Source organism: Pseudorca crassidens, chromosome 2 (assembly GCF_039906515.1).
Source record: "Pseudorca crassidens isolate mPseCra1 chromosome 2, mPseCra1.hap1, whole genome shotgun sequence".
NCBI lineage: Eukaryota > Metazoa > Chordata > Mammalia > Artiodactyla > Delphinidae > Pseudorca > Pseudorca crassidens.
The window spans coordinates 139,633,583-139,656,959 of NC_090297.1; the positions used below are offsets into that span (position 1 = coordinate 139,633,583).

The 23,377-nt window shown below is 35.1% G+C and overlaps 1 protein-coding gene across 8 annotated transcripts in view; it reads left to right on the plus strand.

The window, feature by feature from the left end:
* The window catches only part of SWT1 (SWT1 RNA endoribonuclease homolog), a 104,314-nt gene that overhangs the window by 62,819 nt on the left and 18,118 nt on the right, over positions 1-23,377 (plus strand). For 7 of the 8 annotated variants that reach the window (XR_010941254.1, XM_067728913.1, XM_067728911.1 and 4 more), the window contains 2 exons: positions 9,866-9,932; positions 13,908-13,972. Coding sequence is in view for 6 of the 8 variants with exons in the window: in XM_067728913.1 (XP_067585014.1) it covers positions 9,866-9,932; positions 13,908-13,972 (132 nt within the window). In the remaining 2 variants the exon portion in view is untranslated. Of the gene's footprint in view, positions 1-9,865; positions 9,936-13,907; positions 13,973-23,377 lie in introns of those variants that run through there. The other variant, XR_010941255.1, reaches the window with a different exon arrangement.

The window sequence follows — 23,377 nt, forward strand, 5'->3', positions numbered from 1 at the left end:
GAGGTATTTTATTTTCAATTTTTTTTTCCTCAGATTTATTCTAAATAGAACATTTCTCTAATGTTTTTGATCTATTATCAATGTCTATATATAGTGAGGTGTGCTTATAATAAGGCAGTAATAAAATTGTGTCTCAGCCCCAGCTGGATATATTGAGATCTTACAGCACTAAATGGTGGGAGCACAAGATAACTCAGTCTTCTGTTTCTTTCACTATGAGCTCATATCTTGGCTCTGCCCCTTCCTTGTGATCTAGAGAGGTCTTATTTGCCATGTTACAATGGAAAGATAGTAGGTACCTGGTAGTGAGGTATGATTAATCATCTAGGAAATAACATTCATAAAATATTAGGAGGAAATGTGATTGAGTATTATGCAGATTTAGCTGGCATATAGTGGGCATAGGACTCACTGAAGACCTAGTTATGAAGATCTAAATTGTGAAAACATCGTTGAGCCCGATAGGGGCCTCAACACTAAATAGAAGAGAAATGAGTTGGTTTTTCATACTTCTGGCCCCTTTGAGTACATTGTTAGTACTACGCCTGGAACTGGCCTCCAGCAGCACCACCTCGAGTAGTAAGGTTATCTTTTAGCAAGAAGCATAATGCTATGAAGCAAAGCAAAGTAGTTACTTGGCAGCTAACTACTCAATGAATTCTACAGCGGTCTCACGTTATGGGAAGTGGTCCATCTTGCTTCTAACCTTGAGGTCCATGGCTCCTCAAAGCTGAGCCCTCAGTATTTAGGAATGTCAGTTGTATTCATTTGCTAGGGCTGCCATAAGGAAATACCACAGAATTGGGTGGCATAAACAACTGAAATTTGCTTTCTCACAGTTCTGGAGGCTGAAGTCCAAGATCAATGTGCTGGCTGGGTTAGCTTCCTCTGAGACCTCTCTCCTTGGCTTGCAGATGGCTGCCCTCTTGCTGCCTCTTCGTATAAACATCCTTTTGTGCACCTGCATCCCTGGTGTCTCTGTGTATCAGAGTTCCTCTTATAAGGACACCTCTTATAAGGACAGTCAGGTTGGATTAGGGCTCATCCTGATGGCCTCATTTTAACTTAATCACCTCTTTATAGGCATCTCCAAATATGGTCACATTCTGAGGTACTGGGGATTAGGACTTTGACATATGAATTTTGGGGGAACACAATTCAGCCCATAACAGTAGCCAAGGCCCAATAATAAGTGCTGGATTTGAGGAAACTGCGAGTGTTGTGATAAAACTCTTGGGACGCATGATGGCTGGCATTTTTCAGAATTTCCTGAATAATGGTATAGGATCCTAGGGTCTTCTGACCTAGCCTCACTAGACCAATCCAGATCCCTTTGCTAAAAAATGTCTCTTTAGTTATGAATGAAGAGCCATCCATCCAGTACTTGACCAGTGTATCACAGAAGAAGATGTGACAGAGGCTTGGATTGTACCTTATTATAGACTCATTAGCTGAGGTAAGAATATGCTGCTTTGTGAACATAGTTAAGATTTTTCTGAAGATGGCTTTTAATTGAACACTAAACCTAGTGAGATGGATTTTTGATATCACCACAAGCTGTCTTTTCGTCAGTCAGAGATTCTAAATATTTTAGAAGGTCATTTCCATGACCTTTCTGGGAATAAATTGTAGTACTGATGTCAGTTCCCATAATTCCTGTGAAGTCACATAAAGATAAAACTGAGGCTAGGAATATGCATGTTCTGTCTGGGTGTGGCCAACACAGCTAAGCAAAGTTCAGTAATATGGCTGCAGCTGATTATCATAGTAACAGCTTTTATTTCTAGGGGTGCTCCTAGATCCTGGTGATGTGAAACAGTATGCTCTCATCTGGTTGGCAGCCAATGGGTAGGGCATAGTTCCTGTGTTTCTCCATGTTCAGATCATATTTTATAGATTATGTTCTGTATTGATAATAATCATGTTTTTGTTAGAGTATGGCTCCACCTTTACCTTAATTGCAATAATTAGGGATTGAAAATGTTATTGGTTACATATTGGCCATCTTCATTTTTCTGGAATTCCCTTATTGATGTTTACATCAACATCCAAGACTAAAGAGAGAAGATTGTCACCGTTCATATAGATCACATAAAAGTTCACTGCTGGACAGACTTTACAAGGAGATAACAGGTCCCCTAACGGTTTGAACTAAATATTTATTTAGTTCTCAGTTGATAAGCTACAGTGATAATTGGGGGTGGTTTTTTTTTTTTAAATTTTATTTATTTATTTATTTATTTATTTATTTGTGGCTGTATTGGGTCTTTGTTGCTGCCTGCTGGCTTTCTCTAGTTGTGGCGAGCGAGGGCTACTCTTCCTTGTGGTGCGCGGGCTTCTCATTGTGGTGGCTTCTCTTTGTTGCAGAGCACGGGCTTCAGTAGTTGTGGCTCACTGGCTTACTTGCTCCGTGGCATGTGGGATCTTCCCGGACCAGTGCGCTGGCTCGAACCCGTGTGCCCTGCATTGGCAGGCGGATTCTTAACCACTGCACCACCAGAGAAGCCCTGGGGGTGTTTTTTAAGATAAGAGGTAGAAGAAGAATAATAGCTAACATTTTGTTGAGCCAAGAACTGTTCCAAGTATGTTATACATATTAACTCATTTAATCCTCTTAACAGTCCTGGGAGATAAGTACTGTTATTATCCATGTTATACATGAGAAGCATAGGTGCAGAGGAGTAAAGTAATATACCTGATGCCACTCAGCTGGAAAGTGGTAGAACTATGATTTGAACTCAAGCAGACTGAGTCCAGAGACCATGATCATAATCATTATATAGTTATGCTTAAATGCCAATGTAGAAAATACATTGGCGGAAGAGGCTGGTGACCCTTATAAGAGAATTAGTGGAAAGTGTATGGCTATATGGTGTTTTAACCTTTCTGCAAAATTAACAGAAAGCTGTAGTATTTGCCAGTATGTTCTAATTGTATGTATGTTTATGTGTAGCACACATGTAAGCCGTATAATCTTTTCCTTAATCTAAATGATATTTTCTTTCTGTAGAATTTGCTTTTATAATTAAATTTCAAATGTAGTCATTAAAATTACCTATAAACTCTCCTTGTTCCTACCACCAACTTTATAAAAAAAATCTCCAGTGTTCTGAATAGATCAAATTTTAATTATTAACTGTATCCAAACTAATCCAAAGTTCCTACATTTAATACCTATATCTACAAAATTCTTCGCTCTAAAGGGAAAACAGGAACATAAAATAATTTATTTTGTTTAAGTTGTTTAACTTTATTTTTTGCTTTTTAATTGCATATGGTGTTCTTTTAAAATCTGGGGCTGATGGATATCTTCCACTTGCATAGCTGATTTCACCGAATTAACTATAGAAAACATATGATTTTAATTTTACTTGTAATAAAGGACCCCCAAAAATGTACTCTAAGATCCAATAACATTTTCCTGATGAGCATATCCTATTGTTAATTTGATAAATTTTCACCCAGTTTATCAGTAATACAACTTAAATTCATCATCAGCAAAATTCAGTTTGCATGTCACTGTATTAAAATAAGAGGAACATGGATGGAGCTAGAGATTATCATACTAAGTGAAGTAAGTCAGACAGAGAAAGACAAATACCATATGATATCACTTATATGTGGAATCTAAAGTATGATACAAATGAACTTATTTACAAAACAGAAACAGACTCACAGACATAAAAAACAAACTTACGGTTATTAAAGGGGTGGGGGAGGGATAAGTTAGGAGTTTGGGGGTAGCAGATACAAACTACTATTTTTAAAAAAAGGAAGGAGAAAAAGGACAGAACTCTAGGGTCAGAATGATCTGAAGTTGAATCCTAGTTCCATCCACTTACTATCTCTGTCACCTAGATATGTTAATTAACCTTTTTTGTATTTGTTTCCTAATCTATAAAATGGAGTTTATAATAATTGCTTTATTAAATTGCAGAAATTAAAGGAGACAGCATTTGTTCCATCCCTGGCACTTGGTAGATGCTGAATAAATATTGTCCTCAATAAAGATGTAATAGTTGATTCATAGTAAAATTTAAGCTCTGAGTCAGTTCTTAGCTTTGGAGAATGTACAATGAGTTTTTAAAATAATGTTGTAAACAAACATTTTTACTTCATGTAATTATGTATTTTTTTAAAATAAATTTATTTATTTCATTTATTTTATTTTTGGCTGCGTTGGGTGTTCGTTGCTGCGTGCGGGCTTTCTCTGGTTGCGGCGCGCGGGCTTCACATTGAGGTGGCTTCTCTTGTTGCGGAGCACAGGCTCTAGGCACACGGGCTTCAGTAGTTGTGGCTCGTGGGCTCCAGAGCACAGGCTCAGTAGTTGTGGCACACGGCCTTAGCTGCTGCATGGCATGTGGGATTTTCCCGGACCAGGGCTCGAACCTGTGTCCCCTGCCTTGGCAGGCGGATTCTTAACCACTGTGCCACCAGGGAAGCCCTAATTACATATTTTTAATCTAACTTCTTTATTGTAGTAAAATACACGTAAAATAAATTTACCGTTGTTACCATTTTTAAGTGTTCTTAAAAATGTATTAATGGGGTATTAAATACATTCATAATGTTGTGCAACTGTCACCGCCATCCATATCCATAACTCTTTTCATCTTGTATAACTGAAACTCTATTCCCATTAAATAGTAACTCCTCATTTCCACTTCCTGGTAGCCACCATTCTGCCTATCTATAATTTTGACTACTCCAGGTATATACACAAAAGAATTGAAAATAAAATCTTGTTTCTGTGCAAAGGGCTTGCTGCCCAATTCGCATACAAGCCAGTACCATGACACCACCTTTTGAGAAGAGGAAAGACTTTATTGTAAGGTTGACTGGCAAGGAAACAAGGAGGCACGGCTCTCAAATCTGTCTCATCAATCTGGGGTTTGGTCAAACTTTCATGAGTTAGGGGAAGAGGGTTGGTTTGAGCCCTGGTGGGGCAGGTTTCCATTGGAGGGCTTTGGAACTTGGCCATTTATGGTAAGGTTAGGTAAAGGGGCTTCAGCACTGGATCTTCCTGAACAATGGACCCTTCACTTCTGAAAGGGTTCTGGTCACATCTGGTCCTTTGGTTCTGTGGAGGGGAGAAACTTTGGTTCCAGGTGTTATTTGAGGTCAAAATTTTCTCTTCTGCGTGTGCTTCGGCTGCATGACTTGTGGTTTTGTTTTGTTGTCTCTGAAAAACAACTCAGTATCTTGTTAGATACAGGACAGGGCCAGTTTGGGCTGGTTCTGCAATTATAGTGTCAAAGAGATATTTACATACCTATGTTCATAGCAGCATTATTCACAGTAAGTAAAACATGAAAGTAACTCGTGTCTGTCAGCAGATGAATAAATAAGCAAAATGCAGTATATGGATAACAGTGGAATATTATTCATCCTTAAAAAGGAAGGAAATTCTGACATATGCTACAACATGGATGAACCCTGAGGACAGTATGCTAAGTAAAATAAGTCATATAATTAGTTTTTAAACTTATTTTTAATTTTCTTCAAGCATGAAAAACTATTTAAAATATTATATTAATGTGAAACTGCCTTGCCAGCAGGGAACATAATTTATTCAGTTCTGTGGGTTGTAAGTTAAGATTTATAAATATCCAAGAATATGCTCTCTCTTCTTTTGAATTTCTAGAATTAGATATTAAACTTGAATATTCTAGACTTATTTCCCCACTCCTGAGTCTGATGCTTTATTTCTCCTATATAGGAGAAAAGTTTTATTTGAATTTTTAAAATCCTTATTTAAAAATTAGTCCATTTTAATGCATTATTTGATTTTTTAATTTTAGTCAGATTAACTTTCGTTTCTTTTTAAAATTTTTGAGTAGCATAGTCTTTTTCTTGATGAGATACATTGATATTTGTCTAATATTGATAAGATGGAAATGAAATTTGTTTAACTCAGATTAACTTGTTGCTTACTTAATGTTAATTGCGCGTAAATAAATAGAAAACTCAAAGTGCTTATGTGGTTAAGAGTCAGGACTTGTTGGTTCTGCTACTGACTTCCTTTGTGGTTTTGAAAAAGATATAACAACTACAAAGATTTAGTGTTTGAACATACACAGAATAGTTTGCCAGAAGCATTTGATACAAGGCAAATTAACGAGGTTGTTTTTGCTTACATATGAAATTCTTAAAAGATTTTAAAGAATTTTATTTCATTTAATTTCATAAAATCATTTAAGGCAAGAAGATGTGCGGGTTATCCTTTTTTATTAGTGGAAAAAGCATGGACTCCAGAGTCAAACCAATAGAGATTCAGGTACCTACCACCACTCTGTAATCTTGGGCAAGTTTTTTACAACCTTGAGCCTTGGTTTCTACATCTGAAAACTGGTTTTCATAGCACCTAATATTTATTGACATGTGCCAGGCATTGTGCTAATAAACATTTTGGTATTTTAGATACATTGTTTTATTTACTTCATATAATAACCTTATTCAGTAAATACTACTTTCTCCTCATTTCACAGGTGAGGAGCTGGGGTACAGAAAAGTAGGTAACTTGATCAACTTGGTTTGTAAATAATCTGTGAGCAGCAGATTAAATCCTACTTCAGTCTATTTCCTAATTCTGATTCCAAAATTCTAAAGTGAAATTTCAAGATTATAACAACTTGAAGATAGGCAACCATGTCTTTTTTCTTTTATATTCCATAGCTCTTAGTATCATATACATTTGAGAGAATAGTATGCATTTGATATATACTTATTGATTGTTATGAATTTCTCTTGAAAAACAGATGTGGATATATTTATAAATTAAAAAATGGCCATTTTCTCTAAGGGCTAATCCTTTCTATTATTCTTTTTAAAAGTTGCCATTGAAGGGTAATTTTAGGGCTTTCATTCTAAGAGTCTTTTGTCTTTGTGCTGGTATTTTAAAAAGAAATGAGAAAGCTATAGAGAAGGCTGACCTCTCAAGAATTTTTGTGTGGGGAATTACTAAGGCATGAAAGTCCATAAACTATTTTTCTCCATTTCATTTTTTGTGTATTTTCAACAAGCTGTACTTCTAGTTAGTAAAAGTTGGCAGTTTTTGTTTATACCAGGCCAAATTCCATTCTCATAAACTCAAACTTCATTGGACATAATGAAGTCTAAATCCAACCCTAAATTGAGTGTATTTTAATAAATATTGTCTAGTCTCTTTGGGGCTCAATTTACCTCAAAACATTTTTTTTTAATTGGGGTATAGTTGTTTTACAGTGCTGTGTTTCTGCTGTACAGTGAATCAAAACATTTTTAAGAGTAGCAAATTTTATAACAAATCCTATAATGTGTATCCTTGTTTTAAAAAATAACATGTACAATTTTATTCTGATTATAATAGTAATATATTTGTGAATGATGCTGACATCCCAATAAGCCTTTTTTCATTAGAATATAATTCTGTGGTAATTTTGTCAAATAATCAAGTATTTAAGTTTGTACAATGTACATCATTGTACATCTCAGTAAATTTATTTATAAAAATCATTGAATTGTTAAAATGAGTGAATAGTAAGACTGTTAAAAAATAAACAGTAAGATTGTTAAAAAATAGTTTTACAGTCTTGAACAGTAAGACTGTTAAAAAAATAAAACCATGCTGGGAGTTTAAAATATTTTCAGTTTTTGCTAATTGGAAAACTAGGATGATGTAATTGTTTTCTTTATTTCGTACTATGGCTATGACTTGTTGCTATAGATAAATGACTATTTTACCTAAAACTAGTTTTTCTGCAAAGTATTTCAGTACAGAGAAATGTTAACTTTATTCTCTGGCAAAGAGCGTACTTTGCTTGAAATTTATAAGGCTCTCTTATAAAACATCTTGTTTTATCTATTTTTTTTACCCTCTTTATGGACAGTTTGGATTATTTCCAAAGCTATAAAAAAGAATGGGTGTAAATTATTCTACATTGCTTATAGTTTGTTTACACTAGGTTACAAAGTTGGAACACACTATTTTTCCATTGCTTTTCTAGAAGATTAGTTTAGCTTATCTATATAGCTTTGTTCTCATATTTGAAAACAAATTATTTATGGACTCTGTCCAATGTATTTATCCTCTTGTTTTTTCTTTCTTTTTTTCGGTATTGAGATTGTGTCTTAAAATTACTTGTTGGGAGAATAATTTTTTCTATGAAACATTTTTAGGCAGATTTTTTTTGGCTGCACCGTGAGGCATGCAGAATCTCAGCTCCCCAACCAGGGATCAAACCCGTGCCCTTTGCATTGGGAGCACAGAGTCTTAACCACTGGACCTCCAGGGAAGACCCATAGGCAGATATTTGTTTGTTCTTAAAGATATTCTGTATGTGTCTCCTCCAAAAGAGTATGACCCATTTAAAAATTTGACTATATCCTGAGAAATTATTTATAAAAGCTCTCCCACAAGTCTGATGAGGGCCAACTTGTTTAAAGATCTAATTAAGTTTATTGAGATGAGTTAACTCTAATGTCTGACAGCATCAAGCATTGGCAAGGATGTGAGAACCTAGAGACACTGTTGTAATTAAAAGGCACTTGGAATTTAAGAATTAATTGGGGTGGATTGATTTCTCATAAGTTAAATCATCATGAACTTATTCTGTGGCTTGAAAGTATTAGGCATTAGATGGTAATAGTTGTTGTTGTTACTATTTTATATATACATATATATAGTACTTGCTGTATATCAGACACTGTTATAAAGACTTTACAGTAACTTGTTTAATTGTCACTATAATCCTATGAAGTAAAGACTGTCACCATCCTCATTTAGCAGATAAGGAAAATAAGTCGCACAGAACTCACTCAAGAACACAGAACCCAGGCAGACATTGCTCTTAACCACTTTACCATAATGAAAGGACTGCTTTCCTTTTCTTTCCCTTTTTTCAAAAGAAAAAAAATTCATCTTGAAAGAATTAAAAAAATACTTAGTATAAGAAAATGAGAATTAATACTTTACCGCTAGAGGGAGAAACATGGTCTTCCATTTCCTTCTTATTTCTTGTTTCCATTTTATGTTTTTATGTTACTTTATTTATTTATTTTTTCGCGGTACTCGGGCCGGGCCTCTCACTGTTGTGGCTCTCTCGCTGTTGTGCTCCCGGTGCGGAGCACAGGCTCTGGACGCGCAGGCTCAGCAGCCATGGCTCACGGGCCCAGCCGCTCCGCAGCATGTGGGATCTTACCGGACCGGGGCACGCACCCGTGTCCCCTGCATCGTCAGGCGGACTCTCAACTACTGCGCCACCAGGGAAGCCCTGTTTTTATGTTATTTTTATGAGTCAGTGTTACTTCTAACAACTGACATAGTCTGATTACTAATGCTTTTTCATCAACTGCTATGCTGTTAGTTCAAACAGTATTATTTGAATTTAGTCACAGAATCTTTATTAGGATTTTTTTTTATGTGTTTGATAGTTTATATCAGTTGTCCACTTGGATTGGTTGCACATTTTTGTGGAAAATCTTTAAGCTTTATCTGCAGCTTAAAAGATAAGGAGTGTAAAGGTACTTCACATTTCTACCTACCTTTTGAAAAATATGTATCATTGTAACTCAAAATGTGAACTATAATTTCATGTTAGAATGCTAATGGTTGTTGATTAACTGATGATGTAAATATTAATATAAGTAAACAAAAATCTTTTAATAATTTGATATCAATTGATAATCGATATTTGTTGAAGTAAGCTCATGGTTTTATAACTGTAATTGATAAATAAAGCCCCCAAAAGATTGTAAACATTTTAATAAGCTTGTTATACAATAAGGTATCTCTCACAGTATGAATATGTGCTGGGAGAAAAGTTCAAGGTATTGTTTTTTCTTAAATCATTCATTCTTCCTCCTTTGTTTTTATTTTATTTTTTAGGATTTTGGCACCCAGTAGTAATTATCAAGATGTTGAGACCCTCTATAACTTCCTAATCAAGTATGAGGTAGGAGAAATATTTTTAAATGTTTATCATATTTCCATTATAATCAAGCTTTAATATAAACAAACATAGGTGTTCTAAAATGTAATCAAATGCTATTTAATTGATATTTGCTTTAAATTCTTGAATGCCACAGAAGTTTGCCAGTGCCAGTCAGTTTTTTTCTTTTTTTCATTCTCTAAGTAAAAACATACAGTAGAGACCTATAATAATACACTTTATCCAACACAGAATTGTTTCTCATCAGGGGTGCTGTTGGCATTTTGGACAGGTCATTTCTTCATTGTGTGGAACGTTGCAGGATGCTTTAACATCTCTGCTCCTCAGATACTAAATGCCAGTAGCTCCCCCAGTCAGTGTGACAAGCAAAAATATCTTCCCACCGCACCCCACTCACTCAGATGGCCCCTAGGGAGGAAGAACCACCTCCGGTTGAGAACTACTGATTGCTGAAAAAGAAAGCTATAATTTAGTTTCCTCCATAGCAGCAGTATAGACCTTGGAATTAAAGTTCTGGTGAGGCTCCAGTGTATTTTGTAAATTAATCTGCATGCTTTTCTTATCCGTTGATCTTCAGTTTTTGTTTGCCTAAAGTTCTTTACCCATGTGCCCATATATTCTTTCTTTTTAAGTGTGTGTGTGTTTAATTTTTAAAATACTCTAAATAAAGGAATATGACATATTTTCAGGTGTCACTTTTCTTATGGAGTCAAACTTCTTTAAATATATTTCTTCACTTTTATTCCTGGTTAGCTCTTTATTTAACTTTTTTATGCCACATCTTACATTAAGAACCTAGTGACTAAGAACACAGACTCTGAAGTCAAACTACTCATGTTCAAATGTTGCCGCCTATTAACTGTATGATCTTAGACGAGTTATTTAATTCTCTTTGCCTCAGTTGCTTCATCTGTAAAATGGGAATAACATAAGTAGATAAATTACAGCTATTCTTTAAAGACTAAATAACTTAATATATATAAAGTGCTCGAAACAGTACCAAGCACAGAGTAAGTGTTCAATAAGTGTTACTTATTTTATTTAAGGAAAGAGTGGTTGTTTACATGTACTTTTTTAAAGTTACATGTACTTTTTAAATCATCTCTTTTGAGATGATTCAGTGAAATAATTATTTCATTATACTTTCTGAATTTCAAATTCAATAAAAGTATATTTGTAGAAACAATGGGGACAATTTTAAAATCACATATCCTTGAAAAATCTGATATATAGGTCTTCTTTGGATTTAGTGCTTTCTGTTGCTGAGAGCATTAGGAGAAAATACCCAACTTGCTATTTATAAGAATATGTGGATCTGAGTCCCAGATTTTGAAAGTATTTCTCTTAGCAGAACTTCCTCCCCAGTACCAGTTACTACATTGGATATATTTGTCTCACATCATAAACAGTGATACAACGATTTAAATTTTTTAAGATGTTTGGCTATTTTTATACTTAACCTTTGCCTTCTGATCTTGATTTTTTAAGAATTAAAAATAATATAGTCATTTCTGATATTTGGCATTCACTGTAAATAGTACAGCTAAGAATTAACGACACCAATTCCATAATCCATTTACAATCACAACTCTAACGTTTACTGATGGGGAGGCATCTTTTAGCTCTTTGTTTTCTGGGAATTATTAAATGATATTTAATAGCGTAATTTAAAATGTCCCAATATGAGTAATTTAAAATGTCTTGTATCAGAATTAATGAATAGAATGAAATGGTATATTTCAGGCTAGAACCTGTGATGTATGTCATGAATTTGTGTTTCAGTTTTCCTTTATTAGTAGTAGATTAACTGCCTACTTTATAAGTCATCTGCTGTAACCTGGAGCCACATCACACTTACACTCCAGCCACGTTCTGGGATAAGTGTCTAAATGTACGTGGATGATTGTTTTTTAAAGTAAAGATAAATCTAAATACTTTTTGCTAAAAATCTACTAATGGCTTCAAAAACTATTTTGTATTCATATTATATCAGGTTCAAAATCAGTTCTTCAGCTGATTTTTCTTAGCAGTTGATAGAGAATAGATTATTCCATTCATCTTCTGATCAAAGATCTGCAGTGTTGATTGTTGAAATTTGCTGGCCTAAGTTTGGATACATTATAGGTCCTAGCATGTTGGGGCAGTAGTGAAAATATCAAAGGCCCTTGAGACCAGGGCAGAATATGTAAAGAAATAGGAATTGGACTGGTCGATAAGTTAACTCTAAATGTATATTTTAGAACATTTTTGGAAGATTATTTTAATAAAAATTATAAAGTACTTAATCATGATCAATTATACACCAATTTCATAAATCATTAAATATAATAGTAAATATTATGTATAATTAAATAACATTAAATTATATATAAATATATAATCCTAATTTTAAGTGAAAATTTAGGATTATATACATTTCAACTGTTATATTTAAAAACTAGGTGTTTTTAACCTTCAGTGAATGGAACATTTTCTATACAAATATGTTGACCTTATGAAAATACTGAGGAAGCTCGTAGAACTTTTGCAAATAAGCAAAACCCTAAAATCCATAGAAAACTTTCATGATATAAATCTTTAAAGTAGTGTTAATTAAATCTGGGTAGGAGCATTTTTCCTCATCAAAAAACTGCATACGGGGCTTCCCTGGTGGCGCAGTGGTTGAGAGTCCGCCTGCCGATGCAGGGGACACGGGTTTGTGCCCCGATCCGGGAAGATCCCACATGCTGCGGAGTGGCTAGGCCCGTGAGCCATGGCCGCTGAGCCTGTGCGTCCGGAACCTGTGCTCCGCAATGGGAGAGGCCACAACAGTGAGAGACCTGCGTACAGCAAAAAAAAACAAAAACAAAAACAAAAAAAACCTGCATACGGCTAATAATAGCTTGAGTATTTTTAAAAGTAAATCGAATAGAAGATAGTCTCATTTAGTTTCCCTTCACTAATACGGAATCTCTAAAAACTTAGACACTGGGTTATATCTTGAGTAATCTGATAAAAAGAATTTCCTTCTACAAATTTCCAGATTGTTCCTTGCAACTTAAGTACAATACTGTCTAAATCAGTGGTAAGTCGCAAGAAATACAGGATTCCTTCAGTGTGTTCTCCACGTGTGCCACAACAAGTTTTTGTATGATGAAGGACTTTTATATTTTTATAGTGTTGTAAATTGTCTCTGAATTATAATATTTATAAACTTAAACATATTAGTTTAAATACTTAGACCTCAGTAGTCTGAAAAACACATTTCTTCAGAAAATGTCTATAAATCAGGCTTTTTCCTAAACAGGTAAATCTTTCCACACAGTTTATAACCTTAGTGTTTAAATGAAAGTTATTCAGTAATAACTTTCAGAAGTGTCAATCATAGTATTCAAATATTGTTAGAGTTGAATATTTAACTTTTTCTTTCACCTTGAATTATTTCTATTCATGAAATAAGAGCTGGCTGATTCTGCTTACAGTAGTCTACCTATGATCTACTAGTCTCTAGACTAGTAGACTCTAGACTCTAGTCTTTTAAGTACAGCTGTTAAAATTTTTTTTAACAATTTATTTACTTCTCCCAGAAAATAAATATTGAATAAATACATTAGGGCTAGGCTAATTGATGTATGAATCTGTTTATAAGAGCCAGTAGTGGTAGCATTTAGTGTTTCATGTACTACACATTTTTTTCTGTCCGTTTGATGTATAAAATGATCATCTGCTTTTTGAGATTCCCACTAACCCCAGGACCATCTCACTTCTTCTGGTTCTGTGAACAGATTAAGTTGTAACAATAGGACTAATATTTTTACACATAGTTCAGTGTTAGTATTATGGTCACTGATCTTCTAATTGTTATTATTTAGTCATTTTTATGCAAAAACTGGAAACTTGACATTCTGCTTCCTCAGAATATGGGCCATTCTAATTGTGCTCTCACCACTCATTTGACTTAATATGCATTTTAAATAGCTATATCTTGGTTCTTTTCAGGTAAATAAAAATGTCAAATTTACTGCCCAGGAACTTTATGATTGTGTTTCACAGGCTGAGTATCGGTAAGTCATATCTGTGTGTAGATATATCAGTGTAACACTCTTTTACCATGTATAGCACCACTTGGTGGTGGTGCTGAAGGGTTCTTTTTATGTCTTCACTAAACTATGACATTTTTTTAACCTTTCTAAATATGAAATATCTCATACATACATAAGAGCTGTGTGTGTATGTATGTATGCATATAGCAAGTTTAAGTTTGAAAGTGGTTCTCAAGCTTTGGGGCATCAAGGTTCTTTTATATTTTTTAAAAATACTGAACACCCCTAAGAGCTTTTGTTTATGTGGGTCTTATCTATATTTACTGTATTAGAAATTAGAATTGAGAAATTTAAAAATATTCATTTAAAAATAACAGCTAATTACATGTTATGATAAGTAACATAATTATGAAAATAATTTTTCCCAAACACAAAATATTACTTACAAGCATGGCGTTGTAAGAGATTTTTGCAAATCTCTTAATGTCTGACTTAGTAGAAGACAGGTAGATTCTCATTGCTTCTTTTGCATTTAGTCTCAGTAATCCCATGTTACATATCTATGGAAAACTGTTGTACACTCTCATAAGGACGAGAATTCAAAAGGCAAATCACGTCTTAGTCTTACGGAAATACCTTTGACCTCACAGACCCTTTGAAAGAGTCTACATTCCCCAGTCTATGTTTTGAAGAACAGCTCGTATAAAGAATACTCATATGCCTGCCATTCAGTTGATAAAATAGACCTTTACCCACCTTTATTTGTATCCTCCCTCCCACGTTCTCCTTAGTGGGGATATATACGTAGTACACACAGGGTATAGGTGTAAAGCCCTTCAATCCTGGGCCAAGGCAGACAAATTCATGAGGATTAAATACCCATTTAACCCTTCCAGGGTTGCCCTCCAGTCCCATAACCCCTGCCCCCAACCCCCAAACCATATTGTTTTTTTTTATAATTTTATTGAAGTACAGTTGATTTACAGTGTTGTGTTAATTTCTGCTGTACAGCAAAGTGACTCAGTTATACATATATATTTATATTCTTTTTCATATTCTTTTCCATTATGGTTTATCACAGGATATCGAATATAGTTCTCTGTGTTATATGGTAGGACCTTGTTGTTTATCCATTCTAAATGTAATAGTTTGCATCTGCTAACCCCCAACTCCCAATCCTTCCCTCCCCGACCCCGCCTCCCCCTTGGCAAACACAAGTCTGTTCTCTGTATCTGTGAGTCTGTTTTTGTTTCAAAGATATGTTCATTTGTGTCATATTTTAGATTCCACGTGTAAGTGATATCATACAGTATTTGTCTTTCTGACTTACTTCACTTAAAAGGTCCATCCCTGTTGCTGCAAATGGCATTATTTCATTCTTTTTTATGGCTGAGTAATATTCCATCGTGTGTGTGTGTATGTCTGTGTGTGTGTGTGTGTATACCACATCTTTCTCCATTCATCTGTCAGTGGACATTTAGGTTGTATCCATGTCTTGGCTATTGTAAATAGTACTGCTGTGAACACAGGGCTGCATGTATCTTTTCAAATTATAGCTTTGTCTGGGTGTATGCCTAGGAGTGGGATTGCTGGATCATATGGCAACTCTATTTTTAGTTTTTTGAAGAACCCCCATACTGTTTTCCATGGTGGCTGCACCAATTTACATTCCCACCAACAGTGTAAAAGGGTTCCCTTTTCTCCACACCCATTTCCATTCTGACTGGTGTGAGATGGTACCTCATTGTAATTTTGATTTGCATTTCTCTAATAATTAGGGATGATGAGCATCTTTTCATGTGCCTACTGGCCGTCTGTATGTCTTCTTTGGAGAAATGTCTATTTAGGTCTTCTGTTCATTTTTCGATTGGGTTGTTTGTTTTTGTTGTTGTTGAGTTGTATGAGCTGTTTGTATACTTTGGAAAGTAAGCTGTTGCCAGTCGCATCATTTGCCAATATTTTCTCCCATTCTGTAGGTTGTCTTTTCATTTTGTTTATGGTTTCCTTTGCTGTGCAGAAGCTTATAAGTTTGATTAGGTCCCATTTGTTTATATTTGCTTTTATTTCTGTTGCCTTGAGAGACTGACCAAAGAAAACATTGCTACGATTTATGTCAGAGAATGTTTTGCCTATGTTTTCTTCTAGGAGTTTTATGGTGTCTTGTCTTATATTTAAGTCTTTAAGCCATGTTGAGTTTATTTTTGTGTATGGTGTGAGGGTGTGTTCTAGCTTCATTGGTTTACATACGGCTGTCCAACTTTCCCAACCCCACTTGCTGAAGAGACTGTCTTTACCCCACTGTATATTCTTGCCTCCTTTGTAGAAGATTAATTGTCCATTGGTGTGTGGATTTATTTCTGGGCTCTCTATTCTGTTCCATTGATCCATATTGTTTTGTTTGTTTGTTTTTACTTAAAAATTTTATTTATTATGTAATCAATATAATACATGCTTATAAAAATGCAGAAATTGCAGATAAATTTCATTTTTTAATATACTTTTACATAGATTATACTGTATATATATGGTTCTGTATACTATTTATTTTCCAACTTAACAAACCTCAATAACCCACACCTCTGTAACCAGAATCTCAACAAGCATCATTTTTAATGTCTATATATACTTACATTGTCTAAATGTACCATTATTCAGTTAAGTATTTCCTTAAATGTTGGACATTGACCATATTTCCATTTTTAAACCACTTTATGTAATACTGTGTTCAGTATCTGCAGAAATCTTTGACCATGTTTCTATTTCTTTAGACTATGAACATCTTAAAAGATCTTGATAATCTGTTGACAAATTCTTCTCCCCAAAGATTTTCGTAGTTTATTTTTGAAACTACTAATGTATAAAGAAGTATTTAGGGTTCTTATCAAAATACTAGCTTTACCAAAATTTTTCTTTTCTTTTTCCCATCACACCATTCTGCCCTTTAGCTCATGTTAAAGGAGGGGAAGGGGGCTGGTGGATGGGGAGGAAAGACAGCCAAAAAACAAACAAAAATTACATACAATAATAGTGGTCATATATTCTACAAGTGATAGCCATTTTCAAATTTTCCATCAGCCTCCATCTTTAAAGGGACCCTCTCAGATGATATGAATGGGGAATCAAGGCTTATTTTGTTTTTATTTATTTTTTGAATTTTATTTTATTTATTTTTTTATACAGCAGGTTCTTATTAGTTATCTATTTTATACATATTAGAGTATATATGTCAATCCCAATCTCCCAATTCATCCTACCACCACCACCACCCCCGCCACTTCCCCCCTTCGTGTCCATACATTTGTTCTCTACATCTGTGTCTCCATTTCTGCCCTGGAAACCTGTTCATCTGTACCATTTTTCTAGGTTCCACATATATGCGTTAGTATACAATATTTGTTTTTCTCTTTCTGACTTACTTCACTGTGTATGACAGTCTCTAGATCCATCCACATCTCTACAAATGACCCAATTTCGTTCCTTCTCATGGATGAGTAATATTCCGTTGTATATATGTACCACATCTTCTTTATCCATTCGTCTGTCGATGGGCATTTAGGTTGCTTCTATGACCTGTCTATTGTAAATAGTGCTGCAATGAACATTGGGGTGCATGTGTATTTTTGAATTATGGTTTTCTCTGGGTATATGCCCAGTAGTGGGATTGCTGGGTCCTATGGTAATTCTATTTTTGGTTTTTTAAGGAACCTCCATACTGTTCTCCATAGTGGCTGTATCAATTTACATTCCCACCAATAGTGCAAGAGGGTTCCCTTTTCTCCACACCCTCTCCAGCATTTGTTGTTTGTATATTTTCTGATGATGCCCATTCTAACCGGTGTGAGGTGATACCTCATTGTAGTTTTGATTTGCATTTCTCTAATAATTAGTGATGTTGAGCAGCTTTTCATGTGCTTCTTGGCCATCTGTATGTCTTCTTTGGAGAAATGTCTATTTAGGTCTTCTGCCCATTTTTGGATTGGGTTGTTTGTTTTTTTAATATTGAGCTGCATGAGCTGTTTATATATTTTGGAGATTAATCCTTTGTCTGTTGATTCATTTGCAAATATTTTCTCCCATTCTGAGGGTTGTCTTTTTGTCTTGTTTGTAGTTTCCTTTGCTTTGCAAAAGCTTTTAAGTTTCATTAGGTCCCATTTGTTTATACTTCCATTACTCTAGGAGGTGGATCAAAAGAGATCTTGCTGTGATTTATGTCAAAGAGTGTTCTTCCTATATTTTCCTCTAAGTGTTTTATAGTGTCCGGTCTTACATTTAGGTCTTTAATCCATTTTGAGTTTATTTTTGTGTATGGTGTTAGGGAGTGTTCTAATTTCATTCTTTTACATGCATGTAGCTGTCCAGTTTTCCCAGCACCACTTATTGAAGAGACTGTCTTTTCTCCATGGTATGTCCTTGCCTCCTTTGTCATAGATTAGTTGACCATAGGTGCATGGGTTCCTCTCTAGGCTTTCTCTCCTGTTCCATTGATCTATATTTCTATTTTTGTGCCAATACCATATTGTCTTGATTACTGTAGCTTTGTAGTATAATCTGAAGTCAGGGAGTCTTGATTCCTCCACCTCCGTTTTCTTCCCACAAGACTGCTTTGTCTATTCGGGGTCTTTTGTGTCTCCATACAAATTTTAAGATTTTTTGTTACAGTTCTGTAAAAAAAATGCCATTGGTAATTTGATAGGGATTGCATTGAATCTGTAGATTGCTTTGGGTAGAATAGTCATTTTCACAATATTGATTCTTCCAATCCAAGAACATGGTATATCTCTCCATCTGTTTGTGTCATCTTGATTTCTTTCATCAGTGTCTTATAGTTTTCTGAGTACTGGTCTTTTACCTCCTTAGGTAGGTTTATTCCTAGGTATTTAATTATTTTTGTTGCAGTGGTGAATGAGATTGTTTCCTTAATTTCTCTTTCTGATCTTTTGTTGTTAGTGTATAGGAATGTGAGAGATTTCTGTGCATTTAGTATTCTGCAACTTTACCATATTCATTGATTAGCTCTAGTAGTTTTCTGGTGGCATCTTTAGGATTCTCTATGTATAGTATCATGTCATCTACAAACAGTGCCAGCTTTACTTCTTCTTTTCCATTGTATTCCTTTTATTTCTTTTACTTCTCTGATTGCAGTGGCTAGGACTTCCAAAACTGTGTTGAATAATAGTGGCTAGAATGGACATCCTTTTCTTGTTCCTGATATTAGAGGAAATGCTTTCAGTTTTTCACCATTGAGAATGATGTTTACTGTGGGTTTGTTGTATATGGCCTTTATTATGTTGAGGTAGGTTCCCTCTATGCCTGCTTTCCGGAGAGTTTTTATCATAAGTGGGTGTTGAATTTTGTCAGAAGCTTTTTCTGCATCTATTGAGATGATCATATGGTTTTTCTTCTTCAATTTGTTCATATGGTGTATCACATTGATTGATTTGCATATATTGAAGAATCCTTGCATCCCTTGATCATGGTGTATGATCCTTTCAGTGTGTTGTTGGATTCTGTTTGCTAGTATTTTGTTGAGGATTTTTGCATCTATATTCATCAGTGATATTGGTCTGTAATTCTCTTTTTTAGTAGTATCCTTATCTGGTTTTGGTATCAGAGTGATGGTGCCCTCATAGAATATGTTTGGGAATGTTGCTTCCTCTGCAATTTTTTAGAAGAGTTTGAGAAGGATAGGTGTTAGCTCTTCTCTAAATGTTTGATCGAATTCACCTGTGAAGCCATCTGGTCCTAGACTTTTGTTCCTTGAAAGATTTTTAATCACAGTTTCAATTTCATTACCTGAGATTGGTCTGTTCATATTTTGTTTCTTCCTGTTTCAGTCTTGGAAGGTTTTACCTTTCTAAGAATTTGTCCATTTCTTTCAGATTGTCCATTTTCTTGGCATAGAATTGCTTGTAGTAGTCTCTTATGATACTTTGTAGTTCTGTGGTGTCTATTGTAACTTCTCCTTTTTCATTTCTAATTTTATTGATTTGAGTCCTCTCTTTTTCTTGTTGAGTCTGGCTAAAGGTTTATCAATTTTGTTTACCTTCTCAAAGAACCAGCTTTTAGTTTTCTTGATCTTTGCTATTGTTTTCTTTGTTTCTATTTCATTTATTTCTGCTCTGATCTTTATGATTTCTTTCCTTCGACTAACTTTGGGTTTTGTTTGTTCTTCTTTCTCTAGTTCCTTTGGGTGTAAGGTTAGATTGTTTTTTTGAGATTTCTCTTGTTTCTTGAGGTAGGCTTGTATTGCTACAATCTTCCCTCTTAGAACTGCTTTTGCTGCATCCCATAGGTTTTGGATTGTCGTGTTTTCGTTGTCTTTTTTCTCTAGGTATTTTTTTGTTTCCTCCTCAATTTCTTCTTTGATCTCTTGGTTATTTAGTAACATATTGTTTAACCTCTATGTGTTTGTGTTTTTTACGTTTTTTTCCCTGTAATTGATTTCTAATCTTACAGCGTTGTGGTCGGAAAAGATGCTTGATATGATTTCTGTTTTCTTAAATTTACCAAGGCTTGATTTGTGACCCAAGATGTGATCTATCCTGGAGGATGTTCCATGTGCACTTGAGAAGAAAGTGTAATCTGCTGTGTTTGGATGGAATGTCCTATAAATACCAATTAAATCTATCTGGTCTATTATGTCATTTAAAGCTTGTGTTTCTTTATTAATTTTCTGTCTGGATGATCTGTCCATTGGAGTAAGGGAGGTGTTAACATCCCCTGCTATTGTTGTGTTACTGTCAATTTCCTCTTTCATAGCTGTTAGCAGTTGCCTTATGTATTGAGTTGCTTCTATGTTGGGTGCATATATATTTATAACTGTTATATCTTCTTCTTGGATTGATCTCTTGATCATTATGTAGTGTCCTTCCTTGTCTCTTGTAACATTCTTTATTTTTAAGTCTATTTTATCTGATATGAGTATTGCTACTCCAGCTTTCTTTTGATTTCCACTTGCATGTAATATCTTTTTCCATCCCCTCACTTTCAGTCTGTATGTGTCCTAGGTCTGATGTGGGTCTCTTGTAGACAGCATATGTATGGGTCTTGTTTTTGTATCCATTCAGCGAGCCTGTGTCTTTTGGTTGGAGCATTAATCCATTCACATTTAAGGTAATTATCGATGTGTATGTTCCTGTTACCATTTTCTTAATTGTTATGGGTTTGTGTTTGTTGGTCATTTTCTTCTTTTGTGTCTCCCCCTTAGAGAATTTCCTTTAGCATTTGTTGTAGAGCTGATTTGGTGGTGCTGAATTCTCTTAACTTTTTTGTCTGTAAAGCTTTTGATTTCTCTGTCGAATCTGAATGAGATCCTTGCCGGGTAGAGTAATCTTGGTTGTAGGTTCTTCCCTTTCATCACTTTAAATATATTGTGCCGCTCCCTTCTGGCTTGTAGAGTTTCTGTTGAGAAATCAGCTGTTAACCTTATGGGAGTTCCCTTGTATGTTATTTGTCGTTTTCCCTTGTTGCTTTCAATAATTTTTCTTTGTCTTTAATGTTTGTCAATTTGATTACTATGTGTCTCAGCCTGTTTCTCCTTGGATTTATCCTGCCTGGGACTCTCTGCGCTTCCTGGACTTGGGTGGCTATTTCCTAACTATGTTAGGGACGTTTTCGACTGTAATCTTTTCACATATTTTCTCAGGTCCTTTCTCTCTTTCTTCTCCTTCTGGGACCCCTATAAATGCGAATGTTGTTGCACTTAATGTTGTCCCAAAGGTCTCTTAGGCTGTCTTCATTTCTTTTCATTGTTTTTTCTTTATTCCTTTCTGCAGCAGTGAATTCCCCTGTTCTGTCTTCCAGGTCACTTATCTGTTTTTTGCCTCAGTTATTCTGCTATTGATTCCTTCTAGTGTAGTTTTCATTTCCGTTATTGTATTGTTCATCTCTGTTTGTTTGTTCTTTAATTCTTCTAGGTCTTTGTTAAACATTTCTTGCATCTTCTCAATCTTTACCTCCATTCTTTTTCCAAGGTCCTGGATCATCTTCACTATTATTATTCTGAATTCTTTTTCTGGAAGGTTGCTATCTCCACTTCATTTAGTTGTTTTTCTGGGGTTTTAGCTTGTTACTTCATCTGGTACAAAGTTCTCTGCCTTTTCATTTTGTCTGTCTTTCTGCGAATGTGGTTTTCCTTCCACAGGCTGCAGAATTGTTCTTCTTGCTTCTGCTGTCTGCCCTCTTTGTATTGTTCCTTATTTCAACATTGAGATTCATCCACATTGAGGCATGGAGCAATAGTCAGTTTACACTCAGTTCTATTATAACATGACATATGTGTTCCTAAGTATCACTGTTATGCAGATTGCATACTGCATACTGAACTATGCAAATTCATGCAATAAAAGCCACAGGTCTCATAGAAAAGGTAGAGTTGGGGTACATCACTCACAAACTTAATAAGTGGACTTCCCTGGTGGCACAGTGGTTGAGAGTCTGCCTGCCGATGCAAGGGACACAGGTTCGTGCCCCGGTCCGGGAAGATCCCACATGCCGCGGAGCGGCTGGGCCCGTGAGCCATGGCCGCTGGGCCTGCGCGTCCAGAGCCTGTGTTCTGCAACACGAGAGGCCACAACAGTGAGAGGCCCACGTACCGAAAAAAAAAAAAAAAAACTTAATAAAGGACATTGAAAAAAAGATAGGAACCTAATCTAAATAGTATCACAGTTTTACACATTTTAGGACACATTTGTCCTAAAATGGTTAAAAAATGGTTAAAAAATACATAAGTCCTAAAATAAATCTAACACTTTACCTTTAAAAGAAGGTGAAGTTTGCTATGGACGTGATCATAGGAAAGGTTGTAGCCTGTGGATTAGTGTGATGTGGTATAATCTGAAATTGGATATAAGGGTGTAGCACCAGATATGAATAGTTGTGGCTCATAACAGGAGGAAAGCTGAGGTAGCTGGTACGTATTTGAAGTACATGCATGTGTGTATTGTGTGTATTCCTAAGCAGTTTGGTTTAGCTGCTGTGCAGTTTTCTCTGTTCATCTAGCATTTTTCACTGTTGAAATCCTGTTTAAGAAAATGCAAAATTTTTGTTGTGCTCAAATTGTTCCTTAATGTATTGATGGTGTTGCAACAAATTCTTGTGTTCTAAACAAGAGCTGTAACAGAACTGATGGTATTTTTACTGCTATGTAATGTGCCACTGTATCACTAAACCACAGTTTATTTGCCATTTGTAATTTGCAGATGTATTTGTGTAGCTATAAAATTGTATGAGAAGACATGGTGACAGAGTTAATTATCAAGGTGCTTCTACTGGTAAAACTCTAGATTGATAAATATATTTGATGATATCAAGACACTAGGATTGATAATCATACACAAATGTTACTAGGCAGCATAACTATGAAAATTCACTCACTCACTAGATTAAAGTAAGTTTTCTAAGAAAATCTGAAGCCAGTGGGGCATG